Source organism: Lasiosphaeria miniovina, assembly GCF_030549165.1.
Source record: "Lasiosphaeria miniovina strain SMH2392-1A chromosome Unknown B0T26scaffold_2, whole genome shotgun sequence".
In the NCBI taxonomy this organism is placed as follows: Eukaryota; Fungi; Ascomycota; class Sordariomycetes; order Sordariales; family Lasiosphaeriaceae; genus Lasiosphaeria; species Lasiosphaeria miniovina.
Genome location: NW_026848221.1, coordinates 4,803,122 through 4,819,770, shown reverse-complemented (window position 1 = coordinate 4,819,770; position 16,649 = coordinate 4,803,122). Strand labels below are relative to the sequence as shown.

At 56.8% G+C, this 16,649-nt stretch overlaps 7 protein-coding genes across 7 annotated transcripts; 3 read left to right on the top strand and 4 right to left on the bottom strand.

Annotated features, from left to right (window-relative positions):
- Positions 1–6: 6 nt before the first annotated feature.
- B0T26DRAFT_161440 (uncharacterized protein) lies at positions 7–888 on the bottom strand. The gene has a single exon (XM_060433503.1). It carries the CDS (start codon positions 768–770, stop codon positions 261–263), a length of 510 nt encoding a protein of 169 aa, XP_060301027.1. The 5' UTR covers positions 771–888; the 3' UTR covers positions 7–260.
- Positions 889–896: 8 nt separating this feature from the next.
- B0T26DRAFT_672750 (glycolipid 2-alpha-mannosyltransferase-domain-containing protein) lies at positions 897–2,378 on the bottom strand (the record flags this gene model as incomplete). Its single annotated transcript, XM_060439504.1, has 4 exons — positions 897–1,053; positions 1,148–1,766; positions 1,877–2,137; positions 2,237–2,378. 4 exons carry the CDS (start codon positions 2,376–2,378, stop codon positions 897–899), a joined length of 1,179 nt encoding a protein of 392 aa, XP_060301026.1.
- A 430-nt stretch (positions 2,379–2,808) lies between these two features.
- Positions 2,809–6,159, top strand: B0T26DRAFT_697064 (Spc98 family-domain-containing protein). The gene has a single exon (XM_060441377.1). The coding sequence runs from the start codon at positions 3,277–3,279 to the stop codon at positions 5,992–5,994; it is 2,718 nt and encodes a 905-aa protein (XP_060301025.1). The 5' UTR covers positions 2,809–3,276; the 3' UTR covers positions 5,995–6,159.
- Positions 6,160–6,407: 248 nt separating this feature from the next.
- B0T26DRAFT_697063 (uncharacterized protein) lies at positions 6,408–9,211 on the bottom strand. The gene is made up of 3 exons (XM_060441376.1): positions 8,651–9,211; positions 6,850–8,576; positions 6,408–6,805 (listed from the first exon to the last, which is right to left on the bottom strand). Exons 1-3 carry the CDS (start codon positions 8,766–8,768, stop codon positions 6,710–6,712), a joined length of 1,941 nt encoding a protein of 646 aa, XP_060301024.1. The 5' UTR covers positions 8,769–9,211; the 3' UTR covers positions 6,408–6,709.
- Positions 9,212–9,688: 477 nt separating this feature from the next.
- Positions 9,689–10,753, top strand: B0T26DRAFT_639580 (glycoside hydrolase family 18 protein; the record flags this gene model as incomplete). Its single annotated transcript, XM_060437150.1, has 1 exon — positions 9,689–10,753. The coding sequence occupies one exon, from the start codon at positions 9,689–9,691 to the stop codon at positions 10,751–10,753; it is 1,065 nt and encodes a 354-aa protein (XP_060301023.1).
- A 3,416-nt stretch (positions 10,754–14,169) lies between these two features.
- B0T26DRAFT_619722 (uncharacterized protein) lies at positions 14,170–14,361 on the top strand (the record flags this gene model as incomplete). The annotated part of the gene is made up of 1 exon (XM_060436054.1): positions 14,170–14,361. A coding segment is annotated over one exon (192 nt), but the record flags the coding sequence as incomplete, so codon positions are not given.
- Positions 14,362–15,392: 1,031 nt separating this feature from the next.
- B0T26DRAFT_637556 (CWC16 protein) lies at positions 15,393–16,543 on the bottom strand (the record flags this gene model as incomplete). Its single annotated transcript, XM_060436939.1, has 3 exons — positions 15,393–15,603; positions 15,670–16,217; positions 16,391–16,543. 3 exons carry the CDS (start codon positions 16,541–16,543, stop codon positions 15,393–15,395), a joined length of 912 nt encoding a protein of 303 aa, XP_060301021.1.
- Positions 16,544–16,649: the final 106 nt, after the last annotated feature.

The following is a 16,649-nucleotide window of genomic DNA, read 5'->3' as shown; positions in this document are numbered from 1 at the left end:
GAGACGGACAGGCAGACAGAGGGCGAGAGGCAGAGATAGCCGCGGCATACTTGATGAGGGAGAATGGCCGGAGAAAGAGAGCAATGGTACCACATACCCGCTAGCTCGAGACACTGATCAAGCTCAGTTGTTACTTCCCCCAACTAAGACTTGTTAACGAGGAACCTTCGTCTCGGACAGACAAACATCCAGTAGCAACGAGCTCTGCAACGCGTACATTCAAACCATGCCATTACTTTGAATTTACTTCTATTTCTCCGTTATATAGCTAGGAGGTATCCCAAAAAAAGAAGAGCCGAAAAGGTCAGAGAAGCCAACAAGACAGACAGACAGACAGGCAGACAACCTTGCGCCAGACACCCGCATTTCCTGCAGTCCCCATCCATTTTTTTTACATTCCTTGTCCCCGACATCCGTCTCTCTCTCTTTACCAACCAACGTATATCTATTTGTTTGTTGCATGTGCCCCGTGTGTGTGTTGTATCGTGTTGTAAGCGGTAATTAGGTAGGTAGGTGGGTAGCCAGTCCAGCAGACCCGACTCTTTAGGTCGCCAGAGTAATAAGCCAAAAATAGCCCCTGTCCCCAGGATGGAGAAAACAAGCAAACCAGGCAGAAAAGATTTACGCCGTCGCGGAATGACTGACCAGGACAAGACAAAGGACAAGTACAAGTACCGGGGGGAATATACAAGAAGAACAAGAACAAAAGGGGTGGCTGACGCCGCAGTCCTGTAAAAACTCCCTTGTCGGTTTCTCTTCTTCGGCGGCATTCCCTGTCTCAGCGTGCAGAGACAGGACGGGAGGGCGATAAGGGGTGCTGCAGATCTGGAAAGGGTAGGTTTCTTTTTTCTTCATGGCCATGAATAGGTAATCATGATTACTGATCCTGGTCACTTTTATCCCATGCCGACGTACTTGAACCAGTTAGGACGGCAGTCCTCCTTGTACAGGAACGGCTCGCCGTCGGTCAGCCTGCCCGTGACGCAGCCCTTGCATTTGGGCGAGTTAGGGCAGTTGAAGAAGGGGATATGCTGATAGCCAACGTCGCGGAACCTGAAGAGGAAAATTGTTAGAGTTTGTTTCTTGCGGCAGACAACAAGCAAACCGAGGATTATTCAAACCGAGGATTATTGGGAGGGGAACAAACCAGTGAATGCGGCTGACGTCTTCAAAGAGCCCCAGGGCAACGCTGTGCACTGGAGCATCGCCCCAACGCTCGTAGAAGAAGCCGCCAGAGCGGTCGAGGTGGTTGAAGTAGTCCTCGTATGTCTTGCTCCGCCAGAAGCTCAGGTCGGCAATCTCAAAGTTGCTCCAGAAATGGCAGGTGGAGTAACCTTTGGCCTTCTTGTTGTGGTCGGGGCGGCGGAGGTTGTCCGTCAGCCAGGCTTTGGCGTTGTTGGCGTGCTCGTAGTCGGGGTGGTCGGCCAAGAACTTGAGGGTCTCGGGCCAGAGCGAGGGGATGGACTGGGGCGAGTCGTACAGGTTGATGGTGAAGCCGTACGTCTTGTTGTTGTCCTGCATGTAGCGGAACACGTCGTAGTCGACGTCGCAGAAGAAGTGCACCTCGGGCTCGACGCGCCAGTAGTACTGCATGTCTTTCATGGCCGGGTGCTTGTAGAAGAGGCCGCTGTTCCACCGGCACATCTTGTTGTATGAGAGCATGCCGGCGTACTTCACCTCCTGGTCCTTGAGGATCTGGGCCGACTCCTTGTACAGGTTCATGTCAATCCACTCGGGCACGTCCCAGTGCTCGGCGGGGATCAGTTCTAGAGAAGAGGTGCGCTTGTATCAGCGTGTGCCTGTGTTTGATTCCATCCTTCTTTTCCCAGTCTTTCCGAGTCGAGATGAAAGGGGGAAGGGGGAAGGGGGTGCTTACCATATCTGCACTCGGCGCTTGTGGCCGCACTTGTCCTCCGCTTGAATTCTTCTGTAAAGGGGACCTCGTTGAAGAAGGTCCACGGGTAGTTGAACTTGTGGTTCCAAGTGCGCTCGAGATCGATCATGGACTCGACCATGGTCTTGAGATCCTCGTTGCGCACCAGGGCCAGCAGTGTGGCATTGATGCGCGCCGACTTCTGGGCGTTGGGCGCATACGCGTCGGATGTGCGCACTAAGAGGCCCTCGGGTTCTCCCGTCGCTGGTTACAAGGACTGATGTCAGCGGGTGTGCGTGGTCAAGACAAGCCAGGGGTCGCGTTCGGGGAGAGGAGAGGAGAGGAGAGGAGAGGCGCGCGTACGGTCTATGTTGGGATCCCGCTCGTGGGGAGGCAGGTCGCCGTATGTCTTACGGCTCGACGAGTGGAAGATCTGGTAGATGAAGAAAAACCACATCAGGATGGCCGCCAGCCCCAGCGCCCTCACGGGGCGAGCGATGGCCATGGTCGGCGTCGACGAGGTGCAGCCCTAGCTTCGTCAGCAGCAGCGGCGGCGGTGAACGTCGGGTGTTCGGCAGTCCCGGTGCGAGCCGCTGTCAGTCTGGGCGGGACTGCTTCGTTTAATACCTTGCCGAGTGGTCCGTTGTTCGTTACGTATGCAGTTGGTGTCGTTGGGGCGAATCCGACCGAATCTGAGGCGCGTTGGTCGCACAATGCTAGCTGCCGCCGCCGTGATGGATCCTCTGTTAAGCGTTGACGAACTAAATTGGGCAGGGGGTGGGGGGGGCGGGGGCCAGGCCAGTGGCCTTGGAGGTCCAGGCCCCTGGGTAAAAATTAAGGGGCCTGCCCAATCGCGCTTGATGTCATCTGATAAGGCGATATAGTGGGGGGGGCCTTTGGCCATACAGCCGGTGTCCTGGTAAATACGCGTTCGACCTCAATGTCCGGATGGAGCCAAACCTCCAACTTGACATGTTCACTTCCAAAATACCCACCTAAGTCGGTTTATTTCAAACAGCGGACAAGAACATGTTGCTTCTATTCAGCACGGAAAGTCTGCGGTCACTTCCGTTGCATTGATCCGGGCGTTCAGCAGCATACGCCTAGAACACATCCTGAGTCGCATGCCTTCCAACGACGCGTAAAGTATCCCGGACGCGTTCTTACAGCGAGCGGGCGTCTTTGCGTCGTTATCAGCGAACGACACACAGATCCCTGGGTTTTGATACCCCTTATCCGTATACACAACAACAGCCGTACTGTACAGTGCATGCAGGAGATTCACAGTCACATTCACATCCACATCCACAAGTCGCCGTCTACATTCAATTGGGGGCCTTTTACGGAAGGAGTGTCTGTACAAGCAGAATGAAAGCCCGGCCCTGCGAGGCAGCTGCAGCACCATGGCATACCTCGAACAGCTGGGCGCCTTGACTGACGAGCTCATCGCTGCTGTCGCGACCCTTCCCGGGTCGGCGCCTGAGAGACTGGGTGCTGCCCGCGAGTCAGCCCTGCGCACTCTCCGGCACCATAACTTTCTTAGGACGAACCAGTTTGAGGTCCGAGACCGGCTCAACGGACTCGAGGAGCGCTTCCATGTCGTCGGCCGCGATGCTCTCGCCAAGGCCCTGAGCAAGCGCCTGCGTGCGCTGGAACCCTTCGAGGACAAGCACACGCCTGACATTCTGCACTTCATCCTTGAGCTCTCGGACCGGCCCACCCACAACTCAAAGCTCAGCGACCTGGAGCGCCTCGCCGCCCCCCAAGCTGATTCCTTGTATAAGCTAACCTGGAAGGACATTTCCAGGGAAGAAGGCTGGCACGAGGACCGCGCCCTCTGGCGCGATATCGACTACTCTCCCAGCTCGGACGAAGATGACCAGGACGACGCCCGGTCGGCCGTCTCCTTCGAGTCGCTCACCAGTGCCTCCTCCGTCCCTGACGGCTACCGCAGCACCGCCCAGGACTTGGTGATCAACCCGCCTGGAGGCAAGCTGTTGCTCGACCAGGTCCGCGAGAGCCAGGCATGGCGAGATGCCGCCCCTGCAACCGGCGCAGACGGCCGCTCAAATAAGACGCCCATCACGACTTCTCAGCTGCTGCGTGAGGCCCTGTTCATGCTTGGCGGGCTGGAAACGACTCTGTTTAACTCGACGTGCAATTTTATTCCCTTGTACCAGCTCTCCGGCGTGTCTTGGGATACGTACAAGGCCCTCGCAAGCTCCTTCGCCGAATGCGGCCGCAAGCTCGCGCCTTTGCGCAAGTTTATCAGGACGAAAGAGGACGTTCCACTTCTTCAGGTCTTTCAAGACTCGCTGCAGAGGGCCTTGCGCTCTTTTGACGGGCAACTCGCTGCGATCCAGAGCCGTTTGGTTGCCGTCGAGCAAGACGTGCCCGTGAGCCTGATAGGTCTTCTGCCGGAGCTGAGGCCGTCTTTGATCCCCCTGTATGTCTTGTCGAGTATTGTATGCCAGCTTCAAGAAGAGCGGAATGCACACGCATTCCGCTACCTAGAAATGCTATTTGATGCGGTCGGCACGGCCCAAATGGAAGGAAGCGACGGTACCTACAAGCTCCTCGGCGGCATCTTCTTCGATTGCCTTCAAATCTATTTGAAGCCAATCCGGCTGTGGATGGAAGAGGGCCGGCTGTTGCCTGGGGACCGAACCTTTTTCGTCTCCGAGGCTTCCACGAGGCCCCCGTTACCCCAGGTCTGGCAGAGCCAGTTCAACCTCCGCCGAACCCCCGAAGGCAACCTTCACGCCCCGCGATTTCTCCGGCCTGCGATTCACCGAATCTTTACGGCGGGCAAGAGTATCGTCGTTCTGAAACATCTGAAACACCATGAATCTGCGAGGAATCGGCGGGACAAGGCAGAGCCGAAGATGGATTTTGCTACAGTCTGTCCAGGCCATCTCGAGTTCGTGCCTTTCTCGGAACATTTCGGGGCTGGGTTCCACGCCTGGATACAGAGCAAACACCACACGGCCTCTGCGACCCTCCGGGAGCTGCTTTTCAACGGCTTCGGCCTCTCCAGAGGGCTCGACGCTCTGCAGTCCATTTACCTGGTGTCGGACGGCGCAAGGTCTGATGCTTTTGCCGAGGCCGTGTTCAGACACCTAGACAGCTTTAGCGCAAGCTGGAGAGACCGCTTCACGTTGACTGAGATTGCTCAAGAGGCGTTCTCGTCTTCGGTGGACACGTACCGTCTCTCGGCCGAGATCAGCCCGCGCGGCCTGCCCCATAGCGCAGTTGCTTCGCGGTCATCGGTCCGCTTCAGCCTCCCCGCCATACGCCTCATCTATCGCCTAGACTGGCCGGTCCAGATCGTCATCTCAGAAGAGAGCGTGCAGGGCTACCAGGCCATTTTCACTTTTCTGCTCCAAGCCCGCAGGGCCTTCTTCGTCCTCAAGCATCCCATCCTCAGCTCCTCATCCCACATAAGCAGCGGCGGCGGAGGCGCGGCCAACGACCACCTGGCCCGCTCTTACTACTCGCTGCGGTCCAAGCTGCTGTGGTTCTGCAACACCGTCATGGCCTACCTGACCACGCTGGTGCTGGCGCCAAACACCGACAGGCTGCGGCAGGGACTTCGCGACGCCGCGGATGTCGACGACATGATCACCGTGCACTCCGAATTCGTTGCCCGCGTCGTCAACGAGTCCTTGCAGGGCCCCAAGCTGCAGCCGATCCACGACTGCATGCTAGACGTGTTCGACCTAGCGCTCAGGGTCGAGGACATGCGCCGCGCAGAGACGGCCAGGAACGACGAGGAGGACCAGGAAATCTCCAGGCTGTCCGTCATGTCCTCGCCCGTCAAGACCCCGGCCAAAGGAAAAAAGGCCGTGCGCCGGGTCGAGGAGGAGGACGACGACGACGACGAAGAGGACAGAAACGAGCGGGAGCCCGACTGGGGGTCCGTCGTAGGGAAAGGAGCCGCTGCCGGCGTCTCGGGCAAGCCGTACACGCTGGCGCTGGGCGAGATGCACGCCGACTTCGAGCGGCATCTCCGCTTCGTCGCGGGAGGGCTCCGCGGCGTGGGCAGGGCGAGCCGTGACGAGGCGGCTGGGAAATGGGACCTGCTGGCGGAGATGCTCGAGGTGGGCATTCGAGGCGATTGATGAAATAGATAGATACCCCCAAGATAGATAGCGACTTTCAGGAGGAGCAGTTTTTTTATTTTTTATTTTTTTTACATTCAGCCAATCGCTGCGATTGCCGGATAGCATACTCCGTATTGATTTGAGATAAATGTCACAAAAAGTTATAACGTAATTTTCTTTCGAGATGTTTTCTTTTGTCTACTAGCAGTGACCACCTCCACAGTCTGGTCAATTGCCAAGGTGAAATAAATGGCGTATACTCATCACGACAGAGTCGTACCGGCCGACTCACTACAGGATCAAAGTTCTCGCTCAGGGCACATGAAGCGCACCAAATAATAGACATATATGAATATGCGCGCGCGCGCTTCCATGAACAGGCCGGGAAAATAACCCTCGATAAGAAACCCTCTATCTAATGATATAATCTATCTAGCCTAATCCTACCCCCCCGTCTTTTTCACTCGCCCCCTTATTAACCCCCTTTTCTCATTTGAAACTTGTAAAGAAAGCCCGCTATGTTTTCGACACCCAAAACGTGAGAAGGAGAACGCACACACGCGCGCGCACATGGGTATATATACTATATATATCGAAAACCCTTAAACCCCTGTTTGTCTTTCCATGGAATGCAAAAAAGACAAAAACGAAAAATGAATGATAAAAAAACCCCTCCTAAAAAACTTCTAATTGGGAAAGACATTACGAGGGAGGAAAGAAATACTTCGTCACGTTAAAAAAAAAACGCCCCCGTTCCTATTCGTCGTCGCTCATTTCCATAAGACTGCCGCCGCCGCCGCCACCGCCCTTGTCTTCGTCGCGAGTCGGCCTGCCAAAGTTCAAGCCGCCGTGCCTCGCCGACGACCTGGCGACGGCCTTGCCCTTGCCGCTCCTGCCGGCGGCGGCGGCGGCGGCGCGGGTCTTCGACTCGAGGCGCGATTTTGCGGCGAACTTGCGCTCTTCGAGCTCCTGCTCGAAGCGGTCGATGTCGGCGAAGTCGTCGCCGCCGTTGACGGGCAGCAGGGCGAGGTCGGCGCCGGCCGATTCGTCGAGGGCCTTGTTGAGGAGCTCGGTGGCGATGGGGTCCTGGGAGTGGATGGCCAGGGCCTCGTGGAGGACGCGGACGGCCTCGTCGGCGAGGCCCTTGTCGAGGAAGATAAGGCCCTTTGCGCAGAAGACGGCGGCGTCTTTGCCGCCGTCGCGGAGCACCTGGTCGAACTCGTCGAGGGCCTCGTCGTGCATGCGCATGCGGCGGTATGCGTGGCCGAGGTTGATGCGGGCGCCGAGCCAGGCGAGCGGGTCGCTGTCCATCTCGTCGGCAATGAGGAGCGCCTGCCTGAACATCTGGGTCGCCTCCTTGAGGCGCTCCTGGTGGTAGAAGACGATGCCCATCTCGTTGAGCAGCAGCGGGTCCGTCTTACAGAGCTGGTAGGCTGTCCGGAGGAATTCCTCGGCCGCCGTCATGTTGTTCATTGCGTGGTTTTGCATTCCTAGGAAGACCTGGGGCAGGTGAGTCCCGGTGAACAGCCGCGCGGCCGTGGAGTAGGCCGTGACAGCCTGGTCGTGCTCGCCCTCGGCCGCAAAGGTGTGGGCAAAGCCGATCCACGCGGGGCCAAAGTTGGCGTCCATCATGCTGGCTTTGCTAAAGAAGCGCCGGGCGTCAGCAATCTTGCCCGTCACAAAGTAGTAGATGCCGACGGCGAGCCACGTGCACGGCTCGTCCGGGTGCGTGTCGGCCAGCTCGTGGGCAATGAGAAAGAGTAAATTGGTCTTGCGCAGTTCGTATAGGCAGGCCAGGTGTACCGGGTAGACGGCGAAGTTGTACTTGTCGTCTTCGAGGATGGTGTCGGTGATGGCAAGCGCGTTCTTGAACCGGCACTGCGTGTAGAGCAGGTCAGCGCGGGCCAGGAGTATGTCGGCGTTCTGGGCGAGGCCGTAGTGTGTGGACAGAGACTCGATGGCCGTGTTGAAGGCACGCGGGTTGCGGTACTTTGAGAGCTGCGTCTGGTAGATCATGCGCACGTAGTCGGCCGGCTCGTCTTCCATGTCCGGGTCGTCGCCGGCGGCCTTGATGGAGCTGAACTCGAGCGACTGCATAAACTCGTCCTCCTCGTCGGGGGACATGAGCGAGTTCTTGACCAGCTGGCTGAAGGCCTCGAAGCACTGCACGTCGATACGCAGCGCGTCCTTGTAGGCCTCCTTGGCGCGGTCGAATGCGTTCTGCTTGGAGTAGCAGAGGCCGCGCAAGTGGCACATGGCGGCCTCGTACCGGCGGTTGGACACCTCCTCGGCCGAGGCATCGCCGCCATGATCCAGGGGGTCGGAGGCCTTGGAGCCCAGCCTCGAGAGCCCGTGCCGGCCATTGCTCCGTGCCGTCTTCCGCTTGGCGTTGGCGGTGAAGAGATGGGTTGGGGAGTGCTCGCCGAGCAGCGACAGCGCGTCGGTGAAGTGGTTCTGACGGATCAAACAGTGAGCGGCGAGATAGCGGCAAGCGGGATTAGAGCCGATCAGGTCTTGCTTAGCGAGCAGTGCGTGGGCGCGTGTGAAGTTGCCGGCAGCAAAATGGACCTGGGCCAGCCAGAAAGCATCCTTATCGTCTTCTACGCAAGGGGAGGAAAGGTTAGAAAACGCAATCTCAGTAAGTGCGAAGGTGGTCGGGGCGTCGCATACATACTTGTCATGGCCAGCAGCTTGTCGCCAATGAAGATGGCGGAATCATACTGGGCCTTGTTGAGGGCGTCTTGGCGCCAGTCGCGGAGGAACTTCTCCATGTTGGGTTGTGACGAGGCCATCGTGGGTTCTTGCGCGTCTTCATCCGTGTATTCGTATCTGGTGTGTATCTGGATCTGGATTGGACCTGTCTCTAGACTTTCCTGGCAACAAGTGCAAATCTGCTGCAGCAATTGATGGGATGAGAAGCGAGTTGTGCGACAAACTAAGGTACCTGTCCACCTGAGTTAAGGTAGCTTAGATTCCAGTGCTTGTTATCTAAGGTAGGTACGGAGTATTCCGTCGAGCCGTCGAGAACCTGTTCGCCGAGCAGTGCGCCAGTGAAATCGTTGCAACCAGATCCATGGATAGTCGAGCTAGCCTAGCTAGACGCAAAATTTACAATTGCGATAGCGGCGAGGATTCATGCCCTGGGGCAGACACGTCCAAGGCTGCTCAATTGAATAAGGTATGTAACTGCTTTTTTTCCCAACGCGGCTGCCGAGTTGATGGTGTAATGCGGGACGCGCTGCGTTTGAGGCGGGGAAACGCGAGCTCAGGTGAGGGGGGGACACTGGGCGTGCGTGAATGGTGTGGGGAGAGGCGCCAAGTGCGTACCGTGTAACTGCGCATACAATCGACAGCTGGCTGCAGCTGGCTGCAGCTGGTGGTAGTCTTTCGAACACACCACGCTGGGCCTTGCATGAAACCACACTTGGATACTGGTGCCTGTCTTACACTGCAATGCCACTTCATCGTGAGGGTCTCAGTGAACACTACGCTGGGCTTGCAGTCCTTCGAGGCCCGTTGTCGCTGCCTGTCGAGGTCCCACGCTGTGATACTTTCCTTGATCCAGAGAACCTTCTATTTACCTTGGGTGCCCAGTTACTAAGGTTTCCAAATCCCGTCTTTCGTTTACCTTACCTTACCTGCCTTACAGCACCTGCCTTATTTACTATTGTTCTTGGTGTCTAAAGGGCGAGCGGACAAGGTCACCAAAGAGATGCCTCCCCTGCCCCACCAGCATGTTCCCCGCATCATCACGTACTACCAGACGCACCATGACGGTGAGGGAAAGCACATCAGCGTGCTGCCGCTGCTGCAACAGGCGGGCGTGAAGCTGACGCACCTGATGCTGGCCGCCATCCACCTCAACGAAGACCCGGCCGCCCTGACGCTCAACGACCACCACCCGTCGCACCCGCGCTTCACGACGCTGTGGGCCGAGCTGAGAGTCCTGCAGGCCGCCGGCATCAAGGTGCTGGGCATGCTGGGCGGCGCCGCCAAGGGCTCGTACGAGCGGCTCGACGGCGATGCCGCCACCTTTGAGCGCTACTACAGCCCTCTAGCTGACGTCGTGCGCGAGCGGGCACTCGACGGCCTCGACCTAGACGTGGAGGAGCCCATGTCGCTGGCGGGCATCATCCGCCTGATTGACCGGCTGCGCGCCGACTTCGGCCCCGGCTTCGTCATCACGCTGGCTCCCGTCGCAGCGGCCTTGCTCAATGCCCAGCACAACCTCAGCGGCTTCGACTACGAGGCGCTCGAAGTGATGCGGGGCCATGAGATCGCCTTCTATAATGCCCAGTTCTACTGCGGGTGGGGCGACTGCAGCAACCCGGCCATGTATGAGACGCTGCTTCTCCGGGGCTGGCGACCCGACAAGATCGTGGTGGGCCTCGTGACCAACCCGGAAAACGGCTCCGGCTACGTCCCCTGGAGCGCCCTCTCGACCGTCATACCTTTGCTTGCGGGACGACATCCCCGCTTCGGCGGCGTCATGGGCTGGGAATACTTCAACAGCCTGCCCGGCGGGCGGGCGAAGCCCTGGGAATGGGCCCAGGCCATGACGGCGCTGTTGAGAGGCCAGCGTGTTACGTCGGAGAGCGCGGGTGGTAATGGGCCCGCTGCTGGTGCCTATGACGATACGAAACGTCACACGGCAAGTGACAAGGCTACTCTACAGCGCGAGGCGGATGCCGACGATAGGGGCAACGCTGACGGCATTCCCGCTACGACTGTGCCTCGCGAGTTTGAGTATTATTCTGATGGGGTAGGGGAGGATTAATGACGAAATAGAGCATTTCGCCGCCGTCGAGGCCCCGTCCTTCAGGGGCTTAGCCGCACCAGCATCACAGCAGCATTGCAACTCCATCGTCGTGACTCCGAGATTAGTATAAGGGTGCGGCAGATACCTACTAAGGGAGCCAATCGTGTTGACGTCGTCTCGGCTTTGGTGACACCAAGCTAGTTAAAGCCCTGCCCGTTGTTAAGGTTCACTCTTTTCGGTGCCGAGGTGAGCCCAGCCGGTGGCTGTCGAGATCCTCACGTACGACTGTGCAGATCCTGTAGATCGGGGGCGAGCGGCCCCTATATTAGTGCATACATCATAGGGCGTTGGCGCAGATGCAATACGTAATACGTATCCGTTCCTTATTCGCCAAGGCGGGCTTTTGTTGGTCCTCGTTCCGTCTGGATATCTGCAACTGGGTGAGTTCTTATGATTGAGTTTTGGCAGGCAGACCGCTCCTAGAGCCGCAGAGGGAATAGAAACCATGCCACGACACGACATGCCCGCCGCTCTGCCGCTGCTGCAGACCCAAGTCCTCAATGACGACGTTCCTGGCCCGCCCTGACGTGTGGAGTCATACGAGAACGCTGTAGTGTGTATATTTGCTAGCCCGCGGCGTAGCTTACGGGGAGGCGGAGCCACACGTGTAGGTAGCCAGGACTCTGCGTCACGGATATTGTCACCGACTCTGACCCCTGAGTTAGATGAGAATATGTACGTAGGTTGAAGTAACGAGTTCGACTTATTCGGATTTCCTCTTCATCATCATTCGTCATCAACAAGTTCCAGAACCTTTCTGCCCCTAGGGGACTCTTCTTTTCCTAGCCAGAGTCTCGGAGCCAGTAGTCTTCTGCAAGATGAGCTTATCTCTCTTTGTTTTGCGCGCATCGATGGTGAATCCAATGTTCTAGGCATTCGCTATAGTGGGTTGACGGAGGTTGGGGTGGGTGGGTGCTCTTGTTGGGTGAGGGGCTCTTGGGAAGGGATCGTTCTGATGTCATTGTGTCGCAATCGTCCCGTACCCCGGTTCTTTGGCGCAGAAAAACAACGTCAATCTTCAGAGCCTCTTCGTTTGCGCCTCTCATCCTTTTGGGTTCATTATTTGCTTCTGTTGTCTAGACTAGGATACCAACTCCGTCATTCAGGCCAGCGCCCCGTTCTATTTTTTTTTTGGTTCTCGACTACAAGCTAATTCAATTACAATAAAGTACAACACAGTGTGTATTGCTGATTTAGTCTGTTAGTGCCGGAACGAAGGGGTTCAAGATTGCCGTGGATGCTAGCAGGGTTCAGATGGGAATTACTTGATTGCCGACGACGGCCGGGTCCAAAATAGCTTCACATGGGCAATGGGTAAACATGAAAATGCCATGTTTCGCAGCCGCCCGCGACCACACCCCTCCCCAAAGACCATGCAACCGCAAGGGCCCAGACCAGTCTGTCTGCCAACTTTTTGCAGGGCAGCAAGTATTTCTCGCATCCAGCCAACCACGCCGCGTTGGCAAACCAGGCAGCCTGCTTGCAGTCAGCAACGAAGGGGCCACACTAATGTACGTGAACCGTACTGTACCACAGCGACGTGTAACCTCTCCAGGACTACACTCCCATTATCGAGCCTCGTGCCGAAATAATGATTAAGTCATGTCGGCTATCGATCCAACCACCCCGGACCTGCCTGGGTAGTATTTTTATTCGACATGCGTAGAACTACTACGTAAGGTAGAGTAAATATTTAAGGTAAGCACACACACACCCAAGTGTCTCATCGGTTTTGGCCGCAGAGGCGGGAGGTTCCAAGTAAGGGGTCCAGTCCAGGGTCCAGCCCGCTTTCGAGGGCACTGTCCAACCATTGACATCATTGGAGGCAATTGGCTCATCACTTCCTTACATGGAGATAGGGTATGCACAACTGCTAATATCGTCCCCGTTGTCATCCTCGGCATCCCAGCACTTCACTGTACATAGTACTCGGCACTCGGTCCTTCAGAGAGAAAAAAGAGAAGAGAGGCACCATAGAAACAACATACACTTTTTTCCTCCGCCGCTTCCTGCTGTCATCGATGGACCCGTCGGCAAAGTCTCTGACGATGGGCGCATCGAATGTCTCCTGATTGAGCTTTACCAACCCTGTCCGCATCGACCGTCACCACTCGCCACGGTATGACGGCCACTGTGGAGACTTGAGCAGGCCGTAAAAGTGTTTTGTGTTTCAGGCGGTCTCGCCGCCAAAAGGTTGGCGCAAGGCAACCTCAATGGGAAAGGGCGGCCCCTGGAGAGAAAAGGGAAGAGCAATGGGAGACGATGGGGTCCTGGTTGACCACACCACGATTGCCCATGCCATTTTTTCCCTTTCTCACCCCGTTTCCTTCGTGATCAGCAGGGTCTTGCCATTCCCGGCATGGTCTTTATTCCGTCGTCCCCTCTTCTGCCCACTTTCCCGCTTCCTCTCTCTGCGCCGCCACTGGCACTCCACTCACACCTCTGATGCCATCTCTCTTCTGCATGGATCCTTTCTCTTCTCCACGCTTTCTGTGATTCGGCCACTGTGTGGTTGGACGACGAGAGGTAGAAGAAAAAAGACCTCAGAAGCAAACACACGGGAACGGAAGTAGAAGGACCCTTATTTTTCCCGCGTCCCCTTTCCATAGGAACTACCACTTGGGCCCGCCCGTCATATCGTGTAGCCGTCTGCCCCATGCTCCAACGGTGTCCATCATTGTCGATCTTGTCTTTGAACGAGGCAAGCGTGCTGCTCGGAGGGTAGCAGTGCCAAAAATGGCCTCACAATCGCCTCGTAGGTCGGTCTGGACTCTGGATGCTAGCGGGATGAGATGCCGCTTTCAGATTGGGATACTGGTTCTGGTTCGGGGTCTGACAGACCGGAGAGCCAGATGTGAGGCAAGGGCTAGTGCCCAATGCGGGACCACGGGGAGACGGGGGAATATCCTTCTTGCTCTCCGTCGACTGCTCCATCAAACTGAAGCCAGCAGCACCCGCAGCGCACACGCACCCCAATGCACACGCCCTTACACACCCCTAGCTCGAACAAGCGCCCGCCTTATGGGATATAGACTTCCCTTTAGGCCCAGGCAGGCTTGCCCCCTTCCGATTTCCGCTTATAAGTACAGATCCTGTCCCATCAGCTGTCCACCGATCTTTTTAAGTGCCCCCGTATCTCTACTAGCTTTCCACTACATATCCAAACGAGCGTTTTCTCTCTATTCCATTTCCTCTTTGCATCTAGCTAGACCAAATACACCCACACACCCACACACACAAGCATAAGCACAAGCACCACTTTCAAGCAGGCTCTCGGACTCTTCTCATTACAGACATCAACCGACTTCTTCACAACCTTCACACCCGTAAACATGCCTGCTAGCCAAGACACATATTCGCCGAATCCCTTCGGATCGGTCTCTCCGCCGCCGCCGGCCGACCTCGGCTCATACTCGCGCACCATGCACCAACACACCAAGCGGCAAATGGAAGCGGCGTCACAGTCATCGCTCCGGCGAGGCCAGAGCACCGACTCGTCGACAACAGCATCAGGGCCGTCGCCGCTGCCCAACGACGTGTCCAGCAGTCGGAACCGCATGGGCAGTTATCAGTCCTAGACTTTTCCTCGAAGAAAAGAAGATCCTGACATCCCCTGGGGGTTGATGTCTGGTTGCTCGGACAGAGAGGGGGGAGCTGTTTTTCCAAGCATTCAGCCTTTTGCTTTGCGATCCCCCTTTCCCCCAATATTTGGTCGACAAAAACTCCCTGAAACCTCCTATTGCCGACGATATGTGTTTGTGGGGTTCCGTCAGCGCTACCGAAAAGTATCGGTGATTGAAACGCCCGCCACAATGACGCCTGAGTGTCTCGTCGTCATGACCCGAAGCGATGGAGGGGGCGAGGCGGGCTGGGCTGTCAAAGTTATGACGTATAACCGAGACACCAAACCATTAGCGTTGTTCGGGCGAAACAAACAAAACCGGCAATTAGTAGCGTCAACGTTGGGAGGAGGAGGGAATTCTCTCTTCCCTCTCTTTATTCGGCATTTCCTCTTTTTTTCTTCTTTTTTCCCTTTCTCTTTCTATTCTTCTTCCGTGGAAACACTTGCATCATTACCACTATTAGGTGGGTTGCGTTTTTTTGAGGGGAGTTTATTGCGATGAAAACATAACAGCATGGCGTAATGACTTTTTTTTTGGGGGGGGGAGGGGGAGGGGGTGGTTCATCGGTGTGTTGGGAAATGGGTTATTACACCGGAGGGGGTATACATGTGTATGGGATGTTTTTTTTCTTCTATTTCTCTCCGGTTGGGCAGTCTGGATGGCGCTGAGGAATGACATATTGCCAAACCCGGGATCATGACTGAATGACTATTCAATTCTCTACCGCCGAGGGTGAAAATAACACCATTTATATCTGCACCATCAAATTACTTTCAGTCCCTGGACGTGATATATGATAACGTCGCCATGCACTAACGCGTGGTAGGGGTAAAATAACGAACGTACTGTGGGGTGTCTTGTGTGTTGGCTTTTCGGTATATAAAAAAAGCTCGCGCGCTGCAATTGCATTCGTATATACCTCAGAGTAGTGTTCTGATTTCACCTCAAAAAGAAGTTACGCAGTCCCTTGTCCCCTACCCACCCTTCTTCTTGATGCCTAATAAAGCAGAGTGGTCCTTTTTCTTCTTGATCTGCCGCTTGAAGCTTGGCGGGGGCATATCTGTCGAGACTGTTGAGGCGGCTGGTTTTGTGCTTGTTACCGGGGTGCTGCCACTGGCCCCGTTGGTACTCGAATTTGCGCCTGGGCTGACGAGACTTGAGGGACCACCTGCAAACGGCCCACCACTGCTGCTGCTGCTGCTGCCTCCGGCGCCGTCTTCCATCTTGATATTGACCCTGTAACCACCCCACTCGTCCTCCTCCTCGACGTCGTCCAATATGAGCTCCTCCAGCTTCTCCTGGGTCCGGGCAAAGGCAAAGGCGCGGCGGGCGGCGGCGGCGTCCTCCTCGTCCTGGCGGCGGCGCTCCTCGTCCTCGGGCACGACGACCTCGACCTCGACGCCGTCGCGGCTGGCGCGCTCGAGGCGGGCGTTGCGGCTGCGGATCTCGTCGAGGGCGTCGGCGACGGCCATCTCGCGCTTGGCGTCGGCCGTCTTGGACTCGAGCTCGGCCATGGCGTTGCGCTCCTCCTGGCCCTCGGCCTCGGCCATCTCGCGCTCGATGCGGTCGAGCCGCGCCTCGTCGCTCTCCTCAATCTCCTCCTCCAAGCCCCGACGCCACGGCTCCGTGTTGCGCTTGGCCCCCTTCTCGACTACGTAGTCCTGCCGCCGCGGGTCCGTCCGGAACACCACCTCGGCCGAGCACCGCGTGCAGCGGATGTAGAACCGGTACAGCTGGATGTTGAGGTAGCGCTCGTCGGGCGGCGTCTCCTTCCGCGCGTTGAACTTGCGCCCGCGATACTACCGGGGGAGAGAGGGTCAGTAAAAGAAAGCTCCTGCGCTCCTCACTCACCGCGCGCGCCGCGCCTGAGACCGGCAAAGGCAGGGGAAGGTATTTACCATGTACTATTATTGACAGATTCAGTTAGCCAGGCTGGTCTAGCATCCGCCACATGCAGAGAGAAGAAACGAACCTCGCCGCAGGATGTGCACTGCATTGAAAAGGGCGCCATGAGGCGCACGGTTTGCACCTTTGGGCCAACCTGCTTCAGCCCGCGCGTCCGACCGACCCGCGTCGGATCGAAGTCCGGCGGGTAGTATTTGCTCAGCACCTTTCGTTCAGACATGTTGCTGGCTGCGTATTTCTCGTGTTTGGGTGGCTGTGGTAAAAAAGAAGGGCTCGGTCGATCGAGGATGGCGGTTCAGAACTTATCGCGGGGGAGAACTGGATGA